Source organism: Lithobates pipiens, unplaced genomic scaffold (assembly GCF_037356315.1).
Source record: "Lithobates pipiens isolate NorthernLeopardFrog02 unplaced genomic scaffold, aLitPip1_a1.2 Scaffold_1, whole genome shotgun sequence".
NCBI lineage: Eukaryota > Metazoa > Chordata > Amphibia > Anura > Ranidae > Lithobates > Lithobates pipiens.
Window position 1 is genome coordinate 131,699,870 of NW_027507685.1, and position 24,841 is coordinate 131,724,710.

The window sequence follows — 24,841 nt, forward strand, 5'->3', positions numbered from 1 at the left end:
TCACCTGCCACAAGTTGTGGATTGTCCACTTGCCACGTGACTTGCCACATCACCTGCCACGTCACTTGCCACGTCACCTGCCACAAGTTTTGGATTGTCCACTTGCCACGTCACTTGCCACAAGTTGGGGATTGTCCACTTGCCACATCACCTGCCACATCACCTGCCACAAGTTGTGGATTGTCCACTTGCCACATCACCTGCCACGTCACTTGCCACGAGATGTGGATTGTCCACTTTCCACGTCATCTGCCATGCCACCTGCCACAAGCTGTGGATTGTCCACTTGCCACGTCACCAGCCACATCACCTGCCACAAGTTGTGGATTGTCCACTTGCCACGTCACTTGCCACATCACCTGCCACGTCACTTGCCACATCACCTGACACAAGTTGTGGATTGTCACTTGCCACATCACCTGCCACGTCACTTGCCACATCACCTGCCACAAGTTGTGGATTGTCCACTTGCCACGTCACCTGCCACAAGTTGTGGATTGTCCACTTGCCACGTCACCTGCCACAAGTTGGGGATTGTCCACATCACCTGCCACGTCACTTGCCACATCACCTGCCACAAGTTGTGGATTGTCCACTTGCCACGTCACTTGCCACATCACCTGCCACGTCACTTGCCACAAGATGTGGATTGTCCACTTTCCATGTCACCTGCCATGCCACCTGCCACAAGTTGTGGATTGTCCACTTGCCACGTCACCTGCCACAAGTTGTGGATTTCCACTTGCCACGTGACTTGCCACATCACCTGCCACATCACTTGCCATGTCACCTGTCACAAGTTGTGGATTGTCCACTTGCCACATCACTTGACACCTGCCATGTCACTTGCCACAAGCTGTGGATTGTCCACTTGCCACGTCACTTGCCACGTCACCTGCCACAAGTTTTGGATTGTCCACTTGCCACGTCACTTGCCACGTCACTTGCCACAAGATGTGGATTGTCCACTTGTCACATCACCTGCCACATCACTTGCCACATCACCTGCCACGTCACCTGCCACAAGTTGTGGATTGTCCACTTGCCACATCACCTGCCACGTCACTTGCCACGAGATGTGGATTGTCCACTTTCCACGTCATCTGCCATGCCACCTGCCACAAGCTGTGGATTGTCCACTTGCCACGTCACCAGCCACATCACCTGCCACAAGTTGTGGATTGTCCACTTACCACGTCACTTGCCACATCACCTGCCACAAGTTGTGGATTGTCTACTTGCCACGTCACTTGCCACATCACCTGCCACGTCACTTGCCACAAGATGAGGATTGTCCACTTTCCACGTCACCTGCCATGCCACCTGCCACAAGTTGTGGATTGTCCACTTGCCACGTCACCAGCCACATCACCTGCCACAAGTTGTGGATTGTCCACTTGCCACACCACTTTCCACGTCACCTGCCACAAGATGTGGATTGTCCACTTGCCACGTCACCAGCCACATCACCTGCCACAAGTTGTGGATTGTCCACTTGCCACATCACTTTCCACGTCACCTGCCACAAGTTGTGGATTGTCCACTTGCCACATCCCTTGCCATGTCCCCTGCCACGTCACCTGCCACAAGTGGATTGTCCACTTGCCACATCACTTGCCACATCACCTGCCACAAGCTGTGGATTGTCCACTTGCCACGTCACCAGCCACATCACCTGCCACAAGTTGTGGATTGTCCACTTGCCACGTGACTTGACACATCACCTGCCACGTCCCTTGCCGCATCACCTGCCACAAGTTGTGGATTGTCTACTTGACACGTCACTTGCCACATCACCTGCTACGTCACTTGCCACAAGATGTGGATTGTCCACTTTCCACGTCACCTGCCATGCCACCTGCCACAAGTTGTGGATTGTCCACTTGCCACGTCACCAGCCACATCACCTGCCACAAGTTGTGGATTGTCCACTTGCCACATCACTTTCCACGTCACCTGCCACGTCACCTGCCACAAGTTGTGGATTGTCCACTTGCCACGTCACCTGCCACAAGTGGATTGTCCACTTGCCACATCACTTGCCACATCACCTGCCACAAGTTGTGGATTGTCCACTTGCCACGTCACCTGACACAAGTTGTGGATTGTCCACTCGCCACGTCACTTGCCACATCCCCTGCCACAAGTGGATTGTCCACTTGCCACGTCACTTTCCACGTCCCCTGCCACAAGTGGATTGTCCACTTGCCACGTCACCTGCCACAAGTTATGGATTGTCCACTTGCCACGTCACATGCCAGTCACCTGCCACAAGTTGTTGATTTTCCACTTGCCACGTCACCTGCCAGGTCACTTGCCGCGTCACCTGCCAGGTCACTTGCCACGTCACCTGCCACAAGTTGTGGATTGTCCACTTTCCACGTCACTTGCCACTTCACCTGCCACGTCACTTGCCACAAGTTGTGGATTGTCCACTTGCCACATCACTTGCCACCTGCCATGTCACTTGCCACAAGTTCTGGATTTTCCACTTGCCACGTCACTTGCCACCTGCCATGTCACTTGCCACAAGTTGTGGATTGTCCACTTGCAATTGCAATTGTTTAAAATATTTTTCTAAGGGTTTTTCATCATTTGCAATCATTTTTGAGATTTTTAATGTAAAAAAAAAGGTCACCTTTAAAAACGCATATAAACGCAAACGCGGCTAAACGCAAACGCGGCTAAACGCGGTAGCGGCGTTTTGCCACGTTTTACCGCGTTTTGCGTCTGAAACGTGGAAATTTTTGCTTCTGAACGCATTTTTTTGCTTCTGGAAAAACGAGATTAAACGCAACTGCATAAAAACGGAAAAAAACGAGACTGTGTGCATGGACACACAGGATAACATTGAATGAGTTCAGGGGCAGTTGAAAAAACTGTCCAACTGCATCTGAACGCGCGTTTAACTGCGTCTCGTGTGCATGAGGCCTAATACTTCATACAAAATCCTTTGTTTGTAATGACATCTTTAAGACGCCTCCTGTATGGAGAAACTAGTCGCATGTATTGCTCAGGTATGATTTTGGCCCATTCTTCCACACAATCAGTGGTCAAATCTTGAAAGTTCCGTGGGCCTCTCCTATGAACTCTGATCTTTAGTTCTTTCCGTAGATTTTCTATTGAATTCAAGTTAGGTGATTGGCTGGGCCATTCTAGCAGCTTCATTTTGTTTTAAACCAATTTAAAAGTTTCCTCGGCTTTGTGTTTGGGATCATTGACTTACTGAGATGTCCACTCTTGTTTCATCTTAATAATCCTGGTAGATGGCAGCAGACTTTTATGAAGAATGTCTTGGTACATTTTTCCATTCATCCTTCCTTCAACGATAAGTTTGCCAGTACCGTATGCTGAAAAACAGCCCCACAGCATGATGATCCCACCTCCAAACTTAACTGTTGGTATGGGGGTGTTTTGGGGGTGATGTGCAGTGCCATTTGTCTTCCAAACATGGTGTGTATTCTGGCATTCAAAGGGTTCAATTTGGGCTTCATCTGACCAGACTATATTCTTTCACAGACTTGTCTAAATGTTTTACAGCAAACTTTAAACAAACTTCAACATGCTTTTTCTTCAGCAATGGAGTCTTGCATGGTGAGCATGCATACAGGGCATGGCGGTTGAGTGCATTACTTATTGTTTTCTTTGAAACAATTGTAACTGCTAATTCCAGGTCTTTCCGAAGCTCTCCACAAGTGGTATTTGGCTCTTGGACAACTCTTCTGATAATTCTTTTCACTCCTCTGTCATAAAACTTGCGAAGAGCACCTGCTGGTGGCCAGTGAATGGTAAAATTATCTTCTTTCCACTTCCTGATTATGGCCCCAACAGTGCTCACTTGAACATTTAGAAGTTTAGAAATCCTTCTGTAATCAATGCCATCAGTATGTTTTTACAACAATAAGGTTGTGAAGACCTTGAGAGAGCTCTTTGCTTTTACCCATCATGAGATTTTTCTTGTGTGACCCTTGGTAATGAGACACCTTGTATGTATGGATTGCATGGGTTGTTACCGACATGTTGTGAAATTTTATGTCAATAGCACCTTTTAAAAATATATTTACCTAGAAAAATGGTGACATCTTCGGTACTTATTTTACCCACTGTATATACATGATAGGCAGGCTGATAGACCACCATGGAGAATGGGAAATGGAAAAGTACAAGTATCGTGCAATATTGCTATGCAGAAGGTCTGCTCATGTAATATTCAGCAAGTATGGCTGCCCCCTGTACATAGTTTATATATTTTAACTATACACAGTAAATGTTTAAAATTATTGTAAAGTCTCTTTTTTTTTTAGGTAAAAAAAACAAACATGGTATACTTACCTGCACTATGCAGTGGATTTGCACAAAGCAAAGATCCTCCTCTTCTCGGGTCCATCTTCAGTCCATCTTCAGTGCTCTTGGCCCCTTTCTCCTGTTAAGTGCCCCTACAGCAAGCAGCTTGCTATGGGGGCCCCTGGGCCGAGTCACAGCTCCCTGTGTCCATTTGGACATGGAACCACGCCCCCGTCCCTTTTCTCTTCTCATTAGCTTGACTGACTTTGACAGCAGTTGGAGACAATGGTGCCATACTGCTATCTCAGCCAATGAAGAGGGGAGGCCCAGGCAGTGGAGACATTCCTACAACATTGTTGGATCTAGAGGGGCTCAGGTAAGTATTAGGGGGGCTGCTGCACACAGAAGATTTTATTTTTATCTTAATGCATAGAATGTATTAAGATAAAAAACCTTCTGCCTTTACAACCACTTTAACATTAAATGACCTTGACAAGGTCACATCCCCCAAGCTGATCATTCACACACATATTGAAATAGCTTTTTTAACACAATAGATTTCCTTTAATTATCTTACTTTCCCTTTTTCACAGTTATTCTCATTGCTTTGCCCTGGTCTTGGCTAGTTTTTTTTTTTTTTTTCACTGCAGCTGACCTCCAGGCAGTTATAAAAAGAAAAAACAGTTCATGTGGTTATGTGTTGGGAACATTTCTATTTTTAAATTGCAGATAGTTCCTGACTTTGCCTTGGCGACAGCCTCTTGTAAACCCTTATACAGCAGCACTCAGACTAGGAGAGGGAGAGGCAGCACCAGGAGCTATATTAAGTACTGTGACAGAGCAGAAAATTGGAGTGCTATCAGAGTGACAGCCTATTTAGTGCTGAAATAAAGGAACTTTCCTATGCGCCACCACTCTGTTAAGGTCAATAGATGATACAGAGTGGAGAAAAGAACAAATAGAAAGATGAATAAAGAACGCGTAGCTGCTCACATTAATCGTACATGTCCCCACATAAATACAGAGATCAATGCATAAATAATAGATGTATTTATTGGATTTTGAAACAGACAGAAAAACAAAAACATCTACAAACCCAACACAATTCAGTGCACTGTGTACACAAAAAACAATGTACAAAGGAACAAGCATTAAACATAATTTGCAAACTTGTCACACACATTTCCTATGATCATAATTATACAGGGCATATCGATTCCCATTGATAGATTCATTTTATTCAAACATATCCTTTGACAGGGTATAGTGTATAGCCAGCCGAGCTACATAAGTACATATCTAACATACTAACACAGGGGTTAGAATCAAGGGACTAGCTAACCATCTACTCCAAATTTTTTGGAACGTTTTAACTCTTTTCCCAGTCTCAAAGGTGAGCTTATACAAAGGTAAAGAATAATTGACTAGTTCCAGCCATAAGAATCTTGTTAGGGACAACAATCCCTTTCATGACAATAGGAGAGACTTCTTTGCGTAAAAATAAAGGATGTGGAGCAGTCTCTTAGCATGAGAGGGGTAGTAGTAGAATAAGTAGGTACGTGGCAGATCAAAGTCCGTTAGCAGTTGGTAAAAGGTATTAAAACCCTGCAGGGCATAGGTGGCATAGGTATTTGACTCACTTGGAATACCATCTCTTTGGGTCAGGTATGGAATACAGTTCCCGGAGGTTGGGATTAAACCACAAGGGATTATTGGGGATGAAAACCATGAGCCCTTGGAGAATTTAGTTACTATGGACTGGAACAGGGGGAGAGAGGTACACAAAATTGATGTGCCAGAACATAGCCCCTATAGACAACAATGTGAAGGTTTTCTAGAGAGGAGGCAATAGCCCCTTCTGTAGTAGTACAGGAATTATCCGGAGGCGGGTGCAGCCAGTCATGGATGAAAACCAGTTGGAGAGTGACCAGAGTGAAAATACAGGCGACCCGACTCCAACCGATGTACAAGCATACAGTGATATCGTAATAATAACAATAGAACAAGTACCGCGTAAATATGATAAAATATAGTTTTTTTTTAGACATGGTAAAATTAGCATAATAACTTAATTATTGATTAACCCGTAGTCCACCAATAACAGTTATAGAAATCCAAGCTCAACATATATGGCACTAGCGTTAAGATAACCATAACCTTATGTAACCTTATGTACGTAAAGGTGACAGAAGGGTAGGGAGAAAAAAGGGGAGGGTGGGGGAAATGAGGGAGAGTAGAGAAAGGATAAGGATAAATAACAGGAAGAAAAGGGGAGGGAGTAGCTATTTATATATGGGAGAGACCAGGAGAAACATCACTAACTGTAGCTACTACAAAATCATCAAAATCGGAAGAAAACCCAGAAGTGCAACCATACAGTCCACATAATGGTGTGGGATTCATTCTTCTCAACATCCCATGCAACTATATGTTCGAGGAGTTCGATTCTATCCATTTCACAAGCCCAATCAGCCTAGCCATAACTGAACAAGCAGCCATCAAAAAAATATGAATTAAGCTCTTCTTGATTTGCTTATAGGAGCCCTGCAACATAGTATAGTTATGCGAGGTTCATTGGGGAATTTGTCCTCGCATAACTATACTATGTTTGTCACAGAGATGTAGAATTTTATCCCAAAAGGGGGTACTTCGTGGGCAAGTGCCCCAACTGTGTCATGGTGCTGGGGGCCCTTAAGCATCTCCAGCACATATCTGGTACGTTAGGATCGATTTTATGTAGAATAGTAGAGCAGTGATACCACAAAGACACAACTCTGTAATTTCATTCTTGAGTATGAGATGGGATAGACAATTTAAAGGAAACTGCCAGTGTTTTGCCCCATTCCATATCATCAGGAGATGCATTAAGTTCCCGTTCCCGCTTTGAAAGGAATGGTGATGGATCTGGGTAAGAGATCTGAACCAGAATGGTGATATATCTGGGATAATGCATGCTCCAGTCTGCTAGACTGGGACAGCAATGACTCAAAGGCTGTTTGTGATCTAGTCAAGCCGGCGATGTTTGGTATTTTGTCCAGAAAGTGTCTGTTGAGTGTGTTCTAGCCAGGCACCAGTTGAGTTATGACAGGCGGAGAGCATATGGGATAAAGGAATTAATTTACTATCTCGGAAAGTATGGCTCAAAAGAGGAACATCAGATTTTTGCAGTTAATACAAGTCGGAAATAAAGAATTGAGCCAAAGAGTGGGTTCAAGGGGCTAGGCCTCGAGGACAGTAAACCTTTGGTAAGGTAATTGTGCCATATTCATAGCATAGCAGAAATCCTAAGGAGCAGTAAGTTAGAAGGGGGATCTGTGTGTCGGGTCTGTGCACGGTGAGGTCGGGAGATATCAGATCATTTTCTAATAACGTCCACAGCTTAGTGGATTTACCATGGTACCAATCCACTATCCTGTTTAGTGACACTGCGTGGAACTATAACAAGAGGTTAGGAAGAGCAACACCTCTTCTAGTCTTTGGTAACGCTAAAGTGGATAAGCCAATCCTAGGCCTCTTATGTTGCCAGATAAAATTACGATTATCCCTATTGACTGTCAGGAAGAAGCCTCTCAGGGATCACCTGGAAGATCATACAGCCAAACCAATATTCGGTTTATCATATGTTTTAAGACACGTATGAATCATCCTCACTAGAGGCATATAATTGAGATCTGTCAGGGTAGACAAGGAGGTAGGTATCTGGATTCCAAGGTATTATTTAATAGCCTTTTGCTGCCATGTAAGCATTAATGTAGACTGGATTTGGGACAAAGTAGTTTTGGGTAAGGATATATTGAGGGCCTCAGTTTTCTCATAATTTGCTTGGAAGTTACTTACTAAGCCAAACTCCGTGAATGCTTTGACAATGGCTGTCATAGAGCTATGAGGATTAGAAACGCATAATAAGAGGTCGTCTGCATAGAGAGAACTTATAATGACGTTGGCCGATAGAAAGTCCCTGAATATTGAGGTTTTGTCTTATGGCAATGGCAAGATGTTCCATAGTAAGTATGTATAATAATGTTGAGAGAGGACATTCCTGTCAGGTTCCATTACGCATCCAGATCGGATTTGATAGTAGACCATTAGAGCGAAACCTCGCCGTGGGGTTTCCATAGAGAGCTGCCAATGAGCAAGATCAAGCAGACAAATTAGAAGGGCAAGGTGATTGGCCAGCACTTTAGCTAGTATCTTTACCTCCCCATTAATGAGAGAAATTGGACAGTAAGAATCACATTTAAGAGTATCTTTACGTGGTTTCAGTAACAGGATAATTAATGCCTCGTGCATAGTAGGGGAAGTATTCTGGCTTCGAGAGTCGCCTTGTTATAAGCGTGAAGAAGAAACAGACACAGTAGGTGCTTAAATTGGACATTCCATTCAGCCAGGAAGCCATCCAGACCAGGTGTCTTGTGAGCTGGTAGTTGCAAAATGGTTCCTCAACAGAGAGGGATGCGTCTAGTTCAGTGATGGATAACCTTGTCACCCCAGATGTTTTGATACTACATTTCCCATGATGCTCATGCACTCTGCAGTGTAGTTGACCATTATCGGAAATGTAGTTCCAAAACATCTGGGGTGCCAAGGTTCGCCATCACTGGTCTAGTCCCTCCTGTGTACTGTCCGGTAGAATAGGGAGATATGCCTGTGCTAGGTATTCATTTAGTTTAGCCTCAGTAGTTCCAACTGTAGTAGCAGAGATCTCTATAAAAAGATAGAAAGGCCTCCACAATATCCTGGGGGGCGTCAGTAATCTGACCTTGGGGAGTCAAAATTCGAGGAATAGATATAGGGGTTTGGTCAGGCCGAGTCAGATAGGCCAGCTTTGTTACCATGTTAAAATATTTTTTGCATGACATGAAGCATTCGTTTTTTTAAGTAAGGTCTACCAGGAGGAGCTCATACTCTCTACGTCTATGCAACCAGGAAGCTTGTGTGTCAGGACCCGGGATATTAACATAGACAGATTCTGCCACCAACATATCATCTTCCATTTCCGTAGTAAGCTGCTGAGCATTCTTACGCAACACACCAGTTATTGCCATAAAAGTGCTCTTCAGCATGGTCAACGCCTCCCATTCAGCAGAGGGGTTGGCGGTGTCCAAATTTGGGTTTCAATAGTCATGATGTCTTGTCTGCACCACCTCATCCTCCAGCCACTGGGAATTTAAACGCCAGATAACCAGACTGGAGTTTGGAAGGAGGAGAAGGTCCACAGAGAGGGGCGCATGGTCAGACACACCTATAGGCAGGTAAGACACCTTAAAAACAAGGGGGAGTGTAATGTCAGAAGCAAACACCAAGTCTATGCGAGACATGGTGTGGAAGGAATCGAAATGACAGGAATACAGGCATCACTCCGGATGCTTCCACCACCACAACTCAGTGAGGCTGTACCAAATCAATAATTGAGGCATAGGATCTACCACTACCCCCTAAGCGGTCCATAGCAGCGTCCGAGACAGCTTTAACGTCTCCCACATAAAAAAAAGGGGCCAGGGGTCCTAGATATGAGTACGAGGAACAATTTGGAGAGAAAGTCTGGTGAGAATTGAGGGGGAGAGACATAGATGTTTACCAGTGTGTCACATAAATAATCTGTGAGGTAAGTACAACAAACCTACCTTCCAGGTCAGTATTAACTTTTAGAATCTCAGCTGAAAGGGACTTAGCCAAAAAAAAAATAGAACCTCCCCAGGAGTAAGTAATGTGGGTAGCATGAAACAAATTAGCTAGCCAGGACCGTTTAATAGTCCTTAAATTTTGTGTCAATGAAATGTGTCTCCTGAAGACAGATAATGTGGGTTTTATATTTCTTCAAGGTGGAGAAGACCAGGAACCGCTTTAGGGGTGAGTGCAATCCTCTAACATTCCAAGATCTAATTTTCAACAACTTAGACATGTTAATTCAGGCAGTTCATAAGCAGAGCATGGGTAGTGAGGAGACGTAGAACACTGCAGATCATACCACTCATGACATACACAAGCATAGACGTGTGTGACAAAAGGTAAGAAAGTAATCGAGTAGCCATGAAAAATAACAAAACTAAAACTTACAAGAGTTCAAAAATCCAGCCGTCCTTGACTACACTACACTTGGCCGAGGTTATGAATGACCCGTGGCCTCCCCACCAATTGGTATGGGGGATGTACTGAATCCGGAGAGGCTCATGGTACCACGTATACTGTCCTTACAAAAAAGGAGGATAAAAAAAAAACAAGTTCCAGGATAAAACACTAAACCGTACGTTCGCATGAGGTATAATAGAGCATTATTCAGTAGAAATGACGTGGAAGGCAGGCTGGGGCCCCCATCCATGCTTATCACAATAATAATCCAGCATTGGTATCATGGAGAAAAAGGATAGCCTGCAGGGGTGAAATAAAGTAACCCACTCAGAAATCATAAACTTGGTAATGCCAGCTCTTTTGTGTGCATAGGAACCATAGGGTCACCCATATAAGTGCATTGAAGTATGTTGTGGTATGGACTGTCAGAATTAGGTGCGGCAGCCTCCAGGCACCGCTCCAAAACGATCATCCAGCCAAGCCATAGCTTCATTCAGATTGGTGTAGAAATTGCTTTGCCATCGTGGATAATTCTCAGCTTGGCAGGGAAAAGCATGGCATATTGTAGGCCTTCAGTGCGTAGACAATCTTTCACAGCCGTGAAAGAGGTGCGTTGAGGCTGGACTTCAGCTGAAAAGTCAGGGTAGATAGAGATAGTATTGCCATTCAATTTAAGCAGTCCCTTCTCTCTCACAAGGTATAGAATAGTGACTTTGTCTTGGACATCAAGGATCTGGGCAATTAAGGAACATTGAGGGGCTCCCGAGGGAGGGGACAAGGAGGAGTGCGGTGTGTGCGTTCAAGCACAATATTAGAAGATAGTGCATCATTTCCAAAGACCTTTTGCAGCCAGGAATAGAGAAACATTGATTGCGAGAACGGTTTTCTAGATCATCTAAGTTAGCCTAAGGTTCCCCAATTCATCCGTGGGCATTGTACCAGATAAGGGGTGCACCGTGTCTTCCAGTGAGCTAATACGTTCCTCAGCCACCTCTGTCCTGTCACGCAGATTTTGTATGTCTTGTTTCATAAAGGAGACATCAATATGAATGGTTTCAATTTGTGTAGTGAGAGACACTATGCAGTTTTGTATGGCTAGTATAATGTTTGCCATTGTGGGTTCTTCCAGGGGGGAATCGGTGATCTGTCCATTCACTTCAGCAGGAAGGGAACCCTGGGGTGAGAAAGTGTCTGGGTGGGTAGAGAAAACAGCTGGTCTAGAGTCACTCATCCAGGGGGTAGATGGTTGTGCAGAGGAGAAGGAAGGCTGCAGCTTGTCTTCAGGCATGGCTGAGGGATTGGCACCATCTTGCCTGCGGGGCCGAGCGAGCTGTTCTGCTGCTGATAGGGATGACCAGTTTTCACCATCATGCTGGAGTAGATCGATGCCCACGGCTGTAAGGAAGGACACAGGCCTCTTGGCTGAAGATAGGACATAGGATGCCTGCAGGATGAAGGTTTAGAGCCACAGATCTAAGAGTCTGCCTGCTCCGCCATCATAGTTTAGCATACATAATTGGGATAATTTTCTCCTAGAGCAAGACTATTGTCTGCACAAATACTAAATAAATATACAACAATGTATTACAAATTCATAAAAAGCAAATAAATAAATATTCAATCATTGAAGTGCAAGTGCTGCTGTTTCAATGTCCAATCAGTAGGCTACGAGTGTATTCCTGATCAAGCTGTACTGCTGCTGCAATGGAAGTCAGACTATGCTGTGGGGCAAGATTTATCTGGATCACAAACCTGGCTGCACAGAAATACAAATCCTTCACAAGTGAAATGGTTTCCATATAAGTAATTCAGCTCTGCATGTAGCTGCATACCAGGAATACAGCTTTAAAGCTTAATGCCGGCCATAGATGGCGCAATGGGGGAATCCCTCCCGCAAAGATATTGTGTTCTCCTTGCACGGGGATGGAAGGGGCTGTCCCGGCCAAGAGAACACAGTGATTATTGCTAGTGGCTTTATCTGCTGGCAATAATCATATAAAGAAATCCAACAGGCTGGTTGTACCCAAGTTGATCAATAACTTGGGTACAATCAGCCTGCCCATACATGGTTTTGAATGTTGGCTGGTCCCTGCTGAGCAGGCCGAGATTTGACCCATCTATGACCAGCTTAAATTTACTTGCACAGGGGATACTTTCTACCATCAGTATAACCTTCCTCCTCCAGTGAGGAGTAATCTTCTGGTCTTCTCATCAATAGTGCCCAGCTATGCCCGCCCTTCCCCCCCAGCTCCTCCATTCATAAAAGCCATTCTACAACTTCAATGCATTAAACAGGATCTGTGAATGGAGGACGGGCAGATGATTGAAAGGTAAAGTAAGTAAACTTGGGCCATTCCACTCTCTAAATGGTCAAGAGACAAAGTTAAATAGTTTCAATCTACAATTGAGTGGAACAAAACAATGAATCTCATGTCTCTAATATTGGTGTGTTTTAATGAATTGTCTTGCTTTCCTTCACAGATCCCCAGAAGCTTCAACCTGCCAGCCAGTCAGAATCATCAGACAGCAGCCAGGATCTTGAATGGATGAAAGACTTGGGCCTGTACCTCAACCTCCCCAGTGGAGCAAAAGTGCAGCTAAACTCTGTCCCCGCAGGAATTGTAGAAAAGGTCTCCCTCTTCTTCTGCTGTAGTCACTGTGGCAAGATATTCTGGGAGGGTTCGCACTTTGGTCGGGTGGTGTCCCAGTTCAAGGAGGTTCTGCAAGATCAAGGAGAGTCTTTTTACCAGTCTACCAGTCAGGGTCTGTGAATGGACTACGGTGGGACCAGATCTGTAAAATACATTGGAATGCCTGTGATTATTCACTTTATTTGTGCAAAGGAAACCTTACACTTTGATTTTATAATGTATCTGTAGCCAAAACCTTTTTTTTTTTTGCTGTGTGTGTCCCATTGGGAAGATTTTCCTTCACTTCCTGCCCGGAAATCACAAAAAAGTGAGAAATCTCCCCAAAATATTGTAAAATCCTCTTACAGTTGTCACTGGAACATTTTCCACTGGAATAAATTCCCCTTACCGTCTGTTCTGGTGACAGCTGTTATATTTGGATTTCCCTTCCCTTTCTGTACCAGGGTGAAAGGTCACCAGGGCCAATAGAAGGGGGAATCTTCGAATGGGTCAGAGATGGTTATAAAACCGTCACCCAAACTCAGGGGTAGCAACCTTGGCACTCCAGGGTAAAAATATAAATCCCATCATGCTCTTTCACAGGGAGTCATGCCTGTTGTTGTTAGTCTTGCAGTGCCTCATGGGATTTGTAGTTTCCCCCCATCTGGAGCACCAAGATGTCCTACATTTGCCCTAACTCTTCTTAACTCTAAACATTTAGGTATAAATGGAGATTTAATGGAGAATATTTCCACTATAAAGCATGGTAGATATAGTACAATAGTGAGTGATAACACACCTATTATAATGACCCTTAAAGGGTTATTTCACCTTTACAAAAAAAATGCCAGTGTTTGTAGATAAAAAATAAACTGTTCAGCTCTGACTAAAGTTAAATAATGCCCTTGCTATAGGTATAGGCTTATTATATCCCTCCCGAAGCCTTACAGTAATACTCCCAGGACGTTGCTAAATGAGGTCTAGACATTACTCTCACCTCCACCATCACAGGAAGGAGCTCTTCAAACTCCCTTCCATGCTCTTTCTCTCCCTGATGCAGTGGCTCTAAACTCAGTGTTTGAGGTGGAGGAGGTCAGCAGTAATGCCTGGGCCTACTTAGCAATGTCCCATCAACGTCCTGGAAATACTCAAGTCAGGTTTCAGGAGGTACATAAATGACCCACACTTTTAGCAAGGGCATTATTCAACTTTAGTTAGAGCAGCTCAGTTTGTTTTTATCTATAGATACCTCTTATCTGTATAGCAACATTTGCAGTGGGTGTGGCCTGAAGTGGCAGCGGGAGTTATTATAGAAGACCTGTCCTTTATTACTTGGCATGCTGTTGCTGGCCTTCTTCTGCAAATGCTTTGTTGTTATACTGATCCTTTGGCTTCAATACTTTTGGAGTCCCAGAACAAGCATGCAGATAAAGATTTCTGCTCCTGCATGTTCAGGCAGAAATTATTACAGATTTAGGATCAGAGTGACTGTCCCTACAGAGTCATAATGAAGCTAAAGCCTCCTTGCAAAATGAAATGCTGCATCACAGCTCCATATCTCCACCTCATCCAATCAGAGAACACCCTGCATTCATTGAGATAATGCAAAGCATTTTCTAAATGGCCCCCTTGCAGAACCGCCAACGTCCTGGGTTCAGAATGCAGCAGGGCATTGGGTCAACACAGGACACAGAAGTAAGTGGATATCACTGGACCAGTGGTGTCTACTTCAGTGATTTCCAGCTTCCAGAGGGATCCCCACAGGTATGGTATATGCATAGTTACATTGGTCCAAGCTGGACCAATGTAACTATGTAAAAATTTCCATACCTGGAATTCTTCATAAAGCACATACTTGAGTAGAACATCAACTCATGGACCTTCTCCGGGAATTCTGGTCCGTAATTGGAGTTGGTTTTGATGCCCTAAAAGTCTTGAGACTTGCAAGCCTTAATAAAGGCAAATTTAGTAAAGAAAAATAATCCATAGCAACCACAGTACATCTTTATTAGATCTTAAATCGGTTAACTGAAATTTAGTTTACTATTGTTTGTTGTCATTTCTGCCAAGTCACCTTGTGGTCCAACCATCTTTGTTGAGAAATGCTATCCCTCATGTCATACCTACATCATTAAGTCATTTACTGTTATTTTTATTTTATTATTTCTTATCAAATACTGTACTTTGTTTTTAAATTGTGTTTTTATGCTTCTGTTATATTTTAAGGAAGGTGTCTGCTATCAGCTATAAAGTGAAAAAGCCTTCCCTGTTTGTGGGTTGAGATGGAACGTGGATTCAGCACAAGTCCTAGCCTGGTTTTCTGCCATTTGGCTTGATATCCTCTTTCATACTTGGCACTGCAGTTGCACAGCACCCTTCCTTTACGGCAGGGGCTACCCTTCTTTGTTAGCGGCAGTCCTTTTGGGCAACTCAAGGCTTCAGAGATGCTTTGCCAAGCAGTTTTTCTACCCCACCATGACTTTACCTGGCACCTGGGGCAGGGCAGTCCAATGTTACTTATCAGCCTGGAATTGGAGGGCAGTTTCCACTTTATAGCTGCAATATTTTAGATTTAGAAACACAAGACACAGATATTATGTTGTGGATGTCGGGTTAATCAGAAATTGCTGAACGTTAAATTGAATCTTTACTGTGCTGCTGCAGAACAAGTAATGTCATACTGTATCTGTACAGATGCCTGCATCTTTTGTAAATAAAGCTGATTCTGCTAAATCTATGTTCCTTGTACATTTTTAAAACTGTCAACTAGAGAAATCTTCAGCCCGAACCTGCCAAAAGGATACCCAAACTGAACAGAATATGGAGGCCATCTTTGCTGACTTTTTGAAACTGGGTTGCCTGGCTGTCATAATCATCTGTTGGCTTTAAATTCTTTCTGAGTTAGGGAAGTCAAAGACAGGCAACTAGAAGGGACTAGGAGGTGACACACTATTTCTGAAACACTACCAAAAGAAAGTGGTGTTATCCTGTGGGTACTTGGACAGAGTTGTAAATTGTTTGGTAAATAAGACAGGTCACAGACCAGAGATTTCAGCTTTAAAGCAATCCATTAGGAACAAAGCACAAAGTATTATTTTATGCTGGCCATACATGGATCGAAATTTGGCCTGTTCAGCAGGGACCATGTGTGGACAGGGAGGTTGTATAGAAGTCAATCTACTGATTGACTTCTATACAACCACCCTGTTGGAATTTCTCTGCTCAATCAGCAGCACCACTGAGGAGACTCCCTACTGTCAGAATACAACAGCTCAGGGGGGAGGATTCCCCCATCCACATCGAGTGTGGGGGAATCAAGTTTTTTTTTTTTCCATTTGATGACCGGTCGAGATTCGTTTCATCTATGGGGAAGCTGATTGTGGCAAACTCAATCCATCGATTGACTTGGGTACAACCAGCATGTCGGATTTTTAGCATGCGATTATTGCCAGCGGCTATAGCTGCTAGCTATCAATATTTTCTCCCAGCAGGGACAGCTCCCCGGTTTCCTGCTCGTCTTGTGACTGGCTTGTCTTAGTGTTCAAATTGCATGCCATCAATAATACAACCATCAGTCCCTCCCCGCATGCCATGGTACTAGGTGTAATCCTAGACTCTGACCTGTCCTTTCAGCCCCAAATACAATCGCTATCCAAATATTGCAAACTTCACCTCCGTAACATTTCCAAAATACGTCCACTAAACCACTAAGCAACTTATTCACTCCCTTGTTATCTTTTGCCCTGACTATTGTAACTCCCTCCTCATTGGCCCTACCGCTCCACAAGCTATCCCCTATTCAGTCTATAATAAATGCTGCTGCCAGACTCATCCATCTTACCAACCACTCTGTGTCCACCACTCCTCTTTGCAAATCCCTCCACTGGCTTCCCATTGCCCAACAGATAAAATTCAAAACACTAACAATAACATAACTAATTTCTTCAGGGTGGCTTATCCTGCCTCCAGCTAAAAACCAAATCTTCTACATCCCTCATCAGTTCATCACAGTTACTACCTTTGCTTCACCAGCCCCTCCCTATTAGACTGTAAGCTTGCAGGAGCAGGGCCCTCCTATCCATCTTGTATTGAATTGTTGCTGTACTGTCTCCCTTTATATTGTAAACTGCTGCACAAACTGTTGACACTATATAAATCCTGTATAATAATATTCTTTGCTGTGTGATTTGAGCCCATTCATTTTGTATGGCCTCAAATCGCACATTTTTTATACCCCGTGTGCTGTGGATTAGTAATGAGACTTCAGATTTTTTGTTACACACACAGATTTCCTAATCAGAAGCTTGTGAAAGTGAGTAGTTCAGGAAATGACAATGTTCCCCTCCAAACCATGGCATGCCAGCTTCTCACAGAGGCAGTTAAAGTGAACCTGAAAATGTTTCTTCATACGATTTCCCTTCACCTCCTGCTCACAGGGAAAGATAGGGTAAATCTTCCACACAGACAGCAATAAAAAAAAAACCTGCAGAGGTTCTAACCCCTCCCCATTTCAGAACTAACATACATAATATTTTAAAATATAATATAACTTGTTCTTGCAGCCAAAGGCAATATGGGGATGCTGAGCATTTTAAATTCCTTGAGAGCTGGACTCCCGCAGGTCGCCCAGTTTGTCATAAGAGAAATATGAAGGATCCCATTGCTGACCCGTCCTTAGCGACCCAGAACAAGTATGCCAATAAGGACTTCAGGCTTTTATCTGATTCTCATATTTGCATACATGTTGCTGACTCAGAATAAAAGCCAGGCAAGGGAGGGAGGTCAGCAATGGCAGCCACCTTAAATCTGGCAGATTAGGCGTTCCGACAGATTTTGTAACAGAAGTGACGTTTTGACGCCGCCATCTTTCTACACCCCGCACTCGTCCACAGTAAGGATACAGTGAGAAAGTGGCAAGCGGACATCTTGTTACAACCCACGGGAGTCTTGGATTTCACATGTATTTTTAACAGTAAACTCAACTTATATAGTGAAATTCATTATTTTTAAATCTGTTAGATTGTTTTGATGATAATTTTGCAAAGCAGCCGTGTTCTGTCAGATTTGCAACCCTGTGGGATCAGCAGGGTCGCTGCTGCTTTTAAAATTCAACATCTAAACAGTCCGACGTATGTTTAAATAGTGTATTTCACTATATAAGCTAAGTTAACTGTTAAAAATAACTGTGAGATGCAAGACTCCAGTGGGTGTAACAAGATGTCTGCTTGCCGCCTTCCCACTGTATCCTTACTGTGGACGAGTGTGTGGTGTAGCAAGATGGCGGCGTCGGAACGTCACTTTCGTTACAAAATCTGACGGATCGCCAAATCTGACAAAACACCAGCTTTAGTAAATAGATGGGAAAGTATATCAAATTTACTTGTTTTAAACTTTTTTTTTTTTTTTTTTTTTTACATTTCTTCAGTTGCTCCTGGTTTCTGTCCTAGGCAAATTTTGTCATACATCCCAGGAGTCTTCAGGAGGGAAAGAGGGTCGTTCTTAGCTAAGCAAACCATCCTGCCTGCATGCATGCTTGAGGTAAGGGCAGATTTATTCCAGGAAGTAAATGCTACATGAATAATTTTCCCTTATTCAAGATGCCCGCGGACAGAAATGCTAGGGGTGTTTTTCAAAGTATTTTCTCAACAAAATAAAGAATGGATAGATGGGGAGTTTGCTTTGAAAATCAATAATTAATGTAATGGTGTTTTTGGTTTGTGGTGCTCAGATGCAGTGAAGATCCTCTACGTTTTCACTAGTGTAACTTGTCATGCAACTTGGGACACAAAGTCACATGACAAGTCACAGCCCATTGATTTCAATGGCACCAATTTCCAAAGTTAGATCAAAGCTGCACTCAAGGTTGCACTCTAAATAATGCGACTTTGGGGGTCGCAATAGTGGAAACATAGACTTAATCAGCATTGTTCCACTGTAGCTAGAGATCTACAGGTAGGCAAAAGGTTACCAGGGAATTCAGGGACTAGTAGCCCCACAACTACATGCTAACCAATGTCCACGAGGATAATGGAGTCTTCCACACTGACCACTGCCAGCTGGTCCATGCTGAGACTTATGGTGGCCATATACATTTCAATAAATGATCCATTTATTTTCTGATCAATCTCTTCAAATAGGAATAACTGATTTATAGTCAACAAGCCATGCGATCAATATGACGCACATGGGGAAGTGTGTTTTTCATTTGATGGCTCGTAACTTACGATTGTAAATTATTGATCGCATCCCTGTTTCCATTAGGCAATCTCACAATCTGATCGATCAAAGTCCAATTGTATTCATGAACTAATATTCTGGGTGCTGCGTATTGATGCAAAATGATTGATAATATTCCGCCATGGCCGATCGGCTCAGTTTGATCAAATCGAACCAATGCTGAAACCAAATCAATTCGATTTGATTGTGAATTTTATCAAATACCACTTGGATTGGATAAAACAATTGAAACATGTGGCCACCAATACAGTTGTGAGTAATTGTTGGAGAATCCTTAGGAATGGGAATATCGACCTCAATCCTTTTAAAATTCTGCAACGTGATCTGAAGCCGGCCATTCAAGCAAGATACTGTAAAAACACACATGAACAAGAGAGTTCTATATACAGGAATGGGGCAAAATACTGACTCCACCCCCTACACAAAGTGCTTGGTTGAAGTTATTGCCAAAAAAGGAGGTTGAGCTGCAAAATGCAGAGGTTCATATACTTTTTCCTTCTGTTATTTTGATTGGTTGTAAAACCTCTGACATAAAATATGAGCAAAGCAGATCCCTCTATAGTGTGTATGTGTCTCTAATCGGAGCACTAGGCCCCTTTCACATGGGCGCCTACATTATATGGATTCCGCTTACTCAGCAGGGGATTGCTCCACAGACGGATGACAGGTCTGTCTCTGCTCTCCTCGATAGGGAAATCCGGTGAAAATTGAGCTTCTGTCCAGTTTCATCCGATCATTTCCGATTCGATCCGCGGGAGGGATGGAAAATAGGACCTCCATCCATCTGGATTTTTGCAGACAGGATTGCATTGGATAGTGGTGGGGGGGAGACATCCAGCACACAGCCTATGATTAAAAGCCTCAGCTCTGTATCTGTGTGAATGGGGGTGTGTCCCTTCCCTCCAATCAGCTGCCGGAACTCTCCTCACTGAGCTCCGTCATTTCAGCTCTTTTCCCCCTGTTTTCTGACAGCTCAGACAAGCTTTAAAAAATTCTGGACAGATGTAGAGTAGTCTGCAGATAAGACAGGTACATCCTATGTAGGAGGATTTGTTTCATCTCTGTATATCACCTGAGGCCAGTCACTTCACTGGGTATATGTGAGGGTTTACAACCACTTTAAATTGTTTGGATGCTGTCAGATCTTTATTAAACAATTGTGTGTTCATTAAAGAGGAAGTAAACCCTCTTTAATAATAAAAAAAACCAAAAAAAAAAAAAAAACCTGCAGGACAAAGGCATAATGAGCTAGTATGCACAGCATACTAGCTCATTATGAATTACTTACCTGAGATCGAAGCCCCCGGAGCGACCCTCATCCATGCCTTCCGTCGCCGCCATGATACCCGGAGTGACTTCCGGGTATTGCTGCTCCAGCGCTGTGATTGGCCGGAGCAGCAATGACCTCACTCCGGCGCATGCGCGTAGGAGCCGTCACTAATGGCACGCTCAGTGCGCCTGCATCTGCCATAGACATCAGTGCCTGTTTTTAGGGAAATATCTCCTTAACCGTGTAGGTTAAGGAGATATTTCTTGCACCTGCAGGTAAGCCTTAATCTAGGCTTAACCTGTAGGTTAAAGTGGTCTGTAAGAGTTTACAACCACTTTAAAGTAACCCTTTTCTTAGCCCATGCCTGGCAAAGTAAGGGGGTCACTTAACCCCGCCCCCTCACCCCAGCAGCATGTACTGACTTTTTCCTCCCTCCCACACTTCTTTGTTCAGCAGCTGGAAAGAGACAGTCCTGTGTAATCTCCAAACAGAGCTTACACAGGGCTATAGAGGTCTTCCACCAGCCCCATGTGACAGCACTTAGCCAATCACTTGGCACCAGCACTATGACATGGGAGATGGGCGGTCAGTCACATGCTCACCGGTATATGGGGGTGCTGGGGTTCACTGCCACCAGCCAAACGGAGTGACACGGTAAGTACACACTGCTGAGTAGGGGAACTTTTACTTTGGCCAAACTGAGTTTTATGCAGATATAAAAAAATGACTTTTTTTGGTAAATCTAAAGGAGATTGTGCACTCAGATTGTAACCTAAAGCTACCACACACAACACAATCTGATTGTACAATCTCATTTAGATCAGGGTTGCCAACCTCCAGCAGCATTTTTTACTGGCAAAACATGGAAAGTTTACTGGCGTAGCACATTTTTTACTGGCAACCTGAGAAATTACAGAACTGCTAATGAAAACGAACACAGTGAATATTTGAACAGTATAAACATGATATGGAAACACTGACAATACCGACAACAAAGTAATTTGCTTGATTTACACTTAAAAAGTCAACACAGCATGAAATGATCAGCCCGATATTTACTGGCAAAAAATCACTGATTTTTTACAAACTGGCAGTAAATTTACTGGCGGTTGGCAACCCTGATTTAGATCTACCATGTAGTATGTAGTTTGAGGGCCTGTCTGATTGAATACTTTGTGTAGGTCCTTATATTACATAGTTTTGGTAAATTTAAAGTTGATTGTAGAAAGATTGTATGGTCAGATTGTAACATGTATGGTGACCCTTAGATCAGCAACATTTTCAAATAATGCAGGTCTAATTGATTTAACATCTAATTGGCTGTAAATTTATTAAACTGACTAGGTAGGCGTTTGTGCTCGGGTTATTGGTAAGATTTAACAGAGCTGCAATTCTCTTCGCCCCAACTCAGCAGGCATGCAGAATTGACGCATTGAGCCCGCTGTTTCCCCAAACATTGGCCCGTGCTTACAGTTCAAACCAACTACTGTCCCTCTTTTTTACCACCTAAAACAATGTAATCGCGATCGATGAGCTGCTTGCGGCCGACCTCAAAGCTGCGTCAAATGACCCCCCCCCCCCCCTCCACAAGCGATTTCCAAGCCAGTCCTATACCCTAGCTCTCCTATTGAGGAGGGGGGCTCGCTATGCGCTGGAATTGGCGCTCCTCTCCGCTTGTTATTTCCTACTAGCTCCCATCCCCTCCTCTGTGTGTGTGTGTGTCTATTGTAGAAGACTCTGCTGGGAAGTCATGCTCTCTCTGTTCCCACGCTCTCCTACACATTTTAATGAATCAAACTGGAAGCCACGCCCAGGCCATTTCATCTGGCTGGTACAGGCGCCCTGCGATTGGCTGCCTGCTAGCCCTGCCCTCTTGGCTGTCTCAGCTCTGTGCTGCGGTTGTCAGAGCCCCAGGGAGCTGCTCAGTTTACTGAGTCAGGTGTCATTAACCCTTGGCCTGCTGCAGAATCCGCTCACACTGTTTGGAATACACTTTTCTCTTTCAGTGCTGTGAACATCCAGGGTGGGGGGAAAACAAAGCCAATGCACCAAGAAATTCACCTAAATATTTTGGACTGTCTGTGCCCACCTGTAACAGCCAATCAGCTTACCTGTAATTTCGACACACTGCGCTGAGATCTCATCCCTTTAAATCTGATCTACTGATGACATTTCGTTTGCTAAAACACTGTGGGGATAATTCACAAAGGCGGTTTGAATCGTGGGCCAGAATCGCAGGATGTGTTTGCGATGCCATTACTTTTGACAAAAAAATAAAGCTTGGAAGCGGATTGGTTTCTATGCAGAGCTGCACCAGATTTAGCATTCTCCAGTATTAGCCTCCTCCGCCGCGAGTCTGCTTGCATTTCCAGAATCGCAGCAAAACGCGAGCCGCATTTGCAATGCCATTACTTGTTAAATCACGACAAATTCGCAGGAGGCAACGAAACCCGACCTAGGTGCTGGAAGTGCTGCCTTGCATATGATGGCTGCATGGTATTTCTCAGGGCGGGTTCCCTGATGTTGACAACGGTGGACCATGTCTGTGAAATGATTATGGCCTATTAAAGATTTTAGTAGGAGAGCGTACTGCAGGGGGACAACATAGAAGAATTGGAAGATGTGTGTTGTGGTGCACTATTAACTGTTAGGATTTACCCCCTTCCTGACCAGAGCACTTTTTGCGATTTGGCACTGCGTCGTTTTAACTGACAATTGTGCGGTCATGCAACGTGGCTCCCAAACAAAATTGACATCCTTGTTTCCCCACAAATAGAGCTTTCTTTTGGTGGTATTTGATCACCTCTGCGGTTTTTATTTTTTGCGCTATAAACAAAAAAAAGAGTGACAATTTTGGGAAAAACTCATTATTTTTTACTTTTTGTTATAATAAATATCCCCAAAAAATATATAAAAAAACATTTTTTTTTCTTCAGTTTAGATCGATATGTATTCTTCTGCATATTTTTGGTAAAAAAAAGATCACAGTAAGCGTTTGATTGGTTTGCGCAAAAGTGATAGCGTCTACAAAATAGGGGATAGTTTTATGGCATTTTTATTAATATTTTTTTTTTTTACTAGTAATGGCAGCGATCAGCAATTTTTATCGTGACTGCGACATTATGGCGGACACATCGGAACACTTTTGGGGCTATTTTGGGAACATTCACATTTATACAGCGATCAGTGCGATTAAAAATGTACTGATTACGGTGTAAATGTGACTGGCAGTGAAGGGGTTAACCACTAGGGGGCAGTGAAGGAGATAAGTGTGTCCTAGGGAGTGATTCTAACTGTAGGGAGGAGGGGCTATGTGTGACACGACACTAATCACCATTCCTCTAGAGGAGAAGGAGCAGTAGCCTTTCATTACTACAGCCCTGATTGACAAGATTCCAGCCCTGCCTAGGTCCAATCAGACGCCGGTGACATCACTTCCGGTTCCATGGTCCATTATGGTCTGTGTGGAGCTACTTGGTTCTTTTGCTCCTGGAGAAACACTGTGATCCATTCCAGACAGTTTCTCAATCCTTTCCAGCTATCCAGAACAGCGGTGGAATGCCAGGATTGCACTTTAGTTTGACGAGCATGCATCTTCTATCATCTTGTTTTTTTTTTAATCTTATCCTATTAAAGTCACCATTTTAATACTACACTTAATTGTGCTCCTAGGGAGGGCTTTCTAATTGAGGTGGGAATGCTGTGACTGGAGGAAAACCCAGCAGAAGTTGTCAAACGCAAGATCTTCTTCTTCCTCCCTGACATGGCGGTCTGCCTTGTTTATGCCTTGTTTATGAAGGCAGACTGGCGTTCTGCCTCTCCTGTGAAAAGATTTACCTCATGCATTTATTCATTTATTTCCTTTAGTGAATTGACTTTAACACGGTTTTGAGTTATTTACCTCATGTTTTTGGTTTGTGAGGTAAATAACTCATGAAGTGATAGTGAATTGACCGTTTTATGAGTTATTTCCTTCGTTTATGGTTTGTGAGGTAAATAACTCATGAGGTGATAGTGAATTGACATTTTCAGCATCTCGTGAGATAATTGGAGGAAATGTGTCACATGATTCAATTATCTCATGAGATATTTTTTTGTGAATTGAGCCCACAGTGGGAAGTGAAGGGTGAGAGCAACACAGTCTGCTCTGCTCACATATCAGGGAAGCGAAAGGTGAGAGCCGGCTGAGGCAAGTCCCAGCTCTGTCACTGGTCACAAGGGGAGGAATGTAATACTGGCATATAATCACACACATAGGTGGGACTTGTGTCTTTTTTCAACCTCACCTAGCTAGCTGCCATATCCTCTTCTTCAACGGGTGGTCCACTACAAGATGAAAGTGGTCCCTGCG

At 43.7% G+C, this 24,841-nt stretch overlaps 1 protein-coding gene across 3 annotated transcripts in view; it reads left to right on the forward strand.

Annotated features, from left to right (window-relative positions):
* Window positions 1–15,716, forward strand: part of EXD3 (exonuclease 3'-5' domain containing 3) — a 517,417-nt gene extending 501,701 nt beyond the window's left edge. For 2 of the 3 annotated variants that reach the window (XM_077476832.1, XM_077476824.1), the window contains one exon: window positions 12,835–15,716. In XM_077476832.1, the coding sequence (XP_077332958.1) occupies window positions 12,835–13,124 (290 nt within the window). In that variant the 3' untranslated portion in view covers window positions 13,125–15,716. The remainder of the gene's footprint in view (window positions 1–12,834) is intronic. The other variant, XM_077476841.1, reaches the window with a different exon arrangement.
* The last annotated feature ends 9,125 nt before the right edge of the window (window positions 15,717–24,841 follow it).